General features: G+C 33.2%; 1 protein-coding gene across 1 annotated transcript; it reads right to left on the bottom strand.

The window, feature by feature from the left end:
* Positions 1-374: 374 nt before the first annotated feature.
* LOC119079814 (ERI1 exoribonuclease 2-like) lies at positions 375-1,874 on the bottom strand. The gene is made up of 4 exons (XM_037187883.1): positions 1,745-1,874; positions 1,130-1,239; positions 678-1,057; positions 375-613 (listed from the first exon to the last, which is right to left on the bottom strand). Exons 2-4 carry the CDS (start codon positions 1,218-1,220, stop codon positions 440-442), a joined length of 645 nt encoding a protein of 214 aa, XP_037043778.1. The 5' UTR covers positions 1,221-1,239; positions 1,745-1,874; the 3' UTR covers positions 375-439.
* Positions 1,875-4,190: the final 2,316 nt, after the last annotated feature.

Here is a 4,190-nt window from a genome sequence, read left to right as displayed (position 1 = left end):
TAAAAATTCTGAAATAATTTTTCGGAATTTTTCAGAACTTTTTCGGAACTTTTTCAGAATTAAAATTCTCTAAAGTAAGCCCTGCATTCAAGTCATACTTCCTTTAGTGGAGTCTGTATGACCGGTCTCTTGTTGTAAGGCTTAATTTGCACTAAAAAAAAGTACTCTGTTGGGAGCTCCGTTATAATTGGTTGAAATTTCGCACGTGATTTTTTCAATTAATCAAAGTTTTCAACTGAGTACGATTTTCTTGGCCTATTTTCCATGAAAATAGAAGACTCTGAATTTTTGGTTTTTAACTTTATAACACTTGTCTTAGTAAAGTTCTGACTGTGGCCATGCTGAATAGAATGTGGAATTAAGAGAGAAAAACATTTTTTCGCGTTGTGAAGCCGAATTTTTTTATTAAATGGTGGAAAACAAAATGATTATCAATGGCTTATAGTGCCCGAGTAACTTCTCCAAACCTAGCTCCCTTATCGGACAAAAGAATAACCATCTGCGCCAAACCTTTTGCATTATCGATTGCCGAGTGATCTTTTCCAGTTGAATCAATATTGAATTTTGTCAAAGCTCTTGCGAACGGCATCCCTCTCAAACTGTTATAAAATTGCTGCAATTTTAACGACAAAATAAATCATATACGACACATTGAACGGCATTATTCTCAAAATTACATCATATTTCTTTCGAACATCAATCCATGCCTTCAGCGAATCTGGACACTCAATTCCGTTACGTTTGCAATCCAATGGCAAAAATTCTAACAAATCCCAATCGGTCCATGAACAAATTGTAGCATTAGCGCCACTTTTGACGCTTTTCTGGTTCGGCGTTGTTAAGTGTATGCCATGTTCAATGCGAATATTATCCAGCCAAGAAATGAACTGATTGAAAACAGTGGGAAATGTTTCTTGTCGATCGATCATGCTTTGTGTTATTCCAGTTAGATTAACACAAAAATTACTGAGAATCGGATGGTGCGTTGGTCGAATGAATTTATGAAATTCGGATTCGATTTTACCATTTTTTAGATTTAAAAATACGGCTGCAATTTCTAACAAAATATTTTACAAATAATTGAATGTCCTGCGGTTTATGAAATTAAACGAAAAATGAAACATTTTACCGATTACTTCAGCCTTTGCATAATTAGACGGCCGCCAGCACGACGCTTCCAGGTCAAATGAAATTATGTATTGAAAATTGTCCAATGTCATTTTTATTGATTTCTTTTAGCTGAAAGTATTCATGAAAGATCGAATGTTCAAATTTTAAACAAATTATTTGATGAACAAATCACAGGTAACAATTTTCATTCCTCACGATGGTAATATTTAGGTCGTAGGGAATCCGCCCTAGTTTTTTAAAATTTTGCAAATTTCACAAAATGTCCTCTGTTGTCCTTTATTTTAAAAACAAACTTTTTATTTTCAATAAAATTGAATTTTTATTGCAAGAAATTCTTTTGCGCCGCGAAATTCGGCTCGCTCCGCTCGCGTTGTTATGAGAGATTTAAAAAGATCATTTTTTTCACTTTTGAAATAAAAATATGAAAATTTAAAATTAGAAAAGGACATTGGGCATGGGTTGAGCATTTTATTTGGTATGCCCACTCACCTCTAAATTTCACACTACTCCTAATAACAAAGAAAGATCTAGATTTTATCTCATACCCCCCTGATTTAAAGCAAATCAATTTTGGTTTTAAGAACAAATTTAAAAGCGTAAACGATTTACTTACTGCGAATACAAAGAAAGTGAAGAAAAAGTGTGTTCTGACGTTGTTAAAAGAAACACAATTACTTTATTTGACTTGGTCACTTGAAGTCTGTTCGCCAACTAAATTATTAGAACGAAATTCGTTTTGCCAGTTGACAAATTTGAGTTTATAAGCATCCTATGGTCAATAAACAATTTCTTAATCGGACACAAAAAATGCAACAATTTGCAACAATTTTGATCAATAAGATCTGTTCATTCACATACATATAGCATTTACAGTGGTCCCACTCAAAATCTCTTGTCGTGGACACGTAGGACAATTTTTCACTCTCAATGGTTTGGGACACAACATGCTCAGATACTCTGGCCCCATCGTTTCTACATTTGTCAAGCAAATCGTCCGGTCGAGTTGCAAATTAGGCAGCAAACGTTAAACTGAGCAAATATAAGAAATTGATAGAAGACAACTACATAATCATTCCATTTGCAATTGAGACTCTAGGTCCATGGTGGACTGAAGCAATTCAATTCATTGACGTATTGGGAAAGTTGTTAGCAAATGGTACGAACGAAAAGAAATCGAAGATGTATTTGAAGCAAAGAATCTCTATTGCACTTCAACATTCTAACGCCGCTTGTATAATGGGAACGTTCGAAGGGTATTTGAAGAAGTTAGATGAAGTCTATTATATTCTGTAAATTTTCTTTTGTGTTTGTGTGAGATTAATTTAGTTTAAGTTCGCTAAGCTAAGTTATCTTTCTTCTGATTCTCCTGAATCAGGCCAGTTTCCATGGTTCTGGATAAATAGATTAGGATAACTTTAGTTAAAAATAGAAGCCACTCCATGGAAAAGTTAGGACAAGTTGAAAAAATTAGGACACATTTTCAAAAGTCAAGTCGGACATTCCGGCCAAATGGGAGGCCTGAATGTAGGAGCTATAAATTTATCTTATCTTCCTTCTAGCATTCAATGGACCATTCATACAAAAGTGATATTTGTTTTAGCATTCAATGGTTTTTAGTATCATCTGTTTATTTATTGTACCAGTTCGGGTTACTTTAACTACCTATTAGTCAAAAATCAAATATTTATTGTCAACATAAACTAATGATAAACAGGGACCATATTGTGTTCTATAAAATTCTATAAAATTAGTCACCACAACCGTAGTCCAGACGCTTGTGTCATCCTGTGGGATTCGAGGTTCTACGATATTTTGTGAATGAATTCTGATAGAGTATCAAAAGTTGTAGAACTAATTTTTTTTCTTGAGGTCGATGAACCGGTATTACCGGTAAAATTACCGTTTTAGTGTAAAACTAAGAATCGCTATAACTCGAGATAGAAGTGACTTGGTTCGGATTTTTTTTTGTTAGAAAGGTACATTAATTACCTAAGTTTTATGGAAGAACTTTTTTTTTGAAAAACAAAATGGCGGAAATATGGTAATTTTCCGTAGACACTACACAAAAAAACCGCTAACTTTGAAGCCATTTTTGGCCGGTGTCTTATGACCGGATTTCGTGTAAGTAGGCTCATTCGACAGGTACAGGTCTCAACTACAGCCAAAAAAGTTCCGAAAGTGGTAAAAAAAAAATTTCCCTAGATATTAAGGAAAAAGTGAGGTTAATACACAATCGGATTTTTCTTGCACCAAATTACACTGTTTCCTTTCGATTTTCGAGACATTTAAATTTGAAAAGAGCCGGAAAATGACAGAAAATTGTACTACTAACGTTAATACATCCGAAACAATGTATACAAATTTTTCTATATGGGACAGACGCGTCAAAAATGGTCAAAAATGTTAAAAATTGGTCAAAACTTACGAAGTTTGAACTATTTTTTGCCGTTTTCTCAATTTTAGCGAAAAAAAAAAAATATTAAACGGAGAACTTCAGGGAACCTTTTATATCGTATTAGATACATCAACAGCAGCAATTAAAAAAATATATTTATCTGGAGACTCAATTTTGATAAAAAATTCAGAAATTTTCAAAGAAATCGTATTTTTTTTCATTTTTTTTCTTAGTGAAAATAGTGATAGTGTTTCAGTGATCAAAAACTGAATTTTGGGTAAATTCAACTTTTTCAAACAAATTTCTATCAAGCATCGGTGCATAGCTTAGAACATTTTTTTTGCTTAGAATGATGTTTTACGTCAATTAAAAATAACTTGTCAAAACTTCTATCTCCCATTGCGTCTTACCAGACACTACTGCGCAAAATAATTCGTATTCCGAATGCATGATTTTTTGCAGTTTATTTTTGAAGCTCGAAAATTCCTTCAATTAAAAATTCTTCATGTCATCCGCGCATCCAACGAGCATTTCATTTGTCTATAATTGATGCCAGATGATTATCATCATACTCAAAATTAATAAAATGAACTCTATTGAGACCACTGTATTAATATCCCATACACGCATTTGTAATAAACTCTCAAACATAAGGTGTGTAACC

Source organism: Bradysia coprophila, unplaced genomic scaffold (genome assembly GCF_014529535.1).
Source record: "Bradysia coprophila strain Holo2 unplaced genomic scaffold, BU_Bcop_v1 contig_339, whole genome shotgun sequence".
Classification (NCBI taxonomy): domain Eukaryota; kingdom Metazoa; phylum Arthropoda; class Insecta; order Diptera; family Sciaridae; genus Bradysia; species Bradysia coprophila.
This window is presented reverse-complemented; position numbering and strand designations above follow the sequence as displayed.

What these genes read in the sequence shown, in the direction of transcription:
- LOC119079814 (XM_037187883.1), bottom strand. Translation starts at nt 1,220, where the DNA reads ATGACATTGGACAATTTTCAATACATAATTTCATTTGACCTGGAAGCG. An exon ending in TGCAAAGGCTGAAGTAATCG is followed by an intron (nt 1,058 to 1,129) that starts GTAAAATGTTTC and finishes ATATTTTGTTAG; the next exon opens with AAATTGCAGCCGTATTTTTA. An exon ending in ATGTTCGAAAGAAATATGAT is followed by an intron (nt 614 to 677) that starts GTAATTTTGAGA and finishes TTAAAATTGCAG; the next exon opens with CAATTTTATAACAGTTTGAG.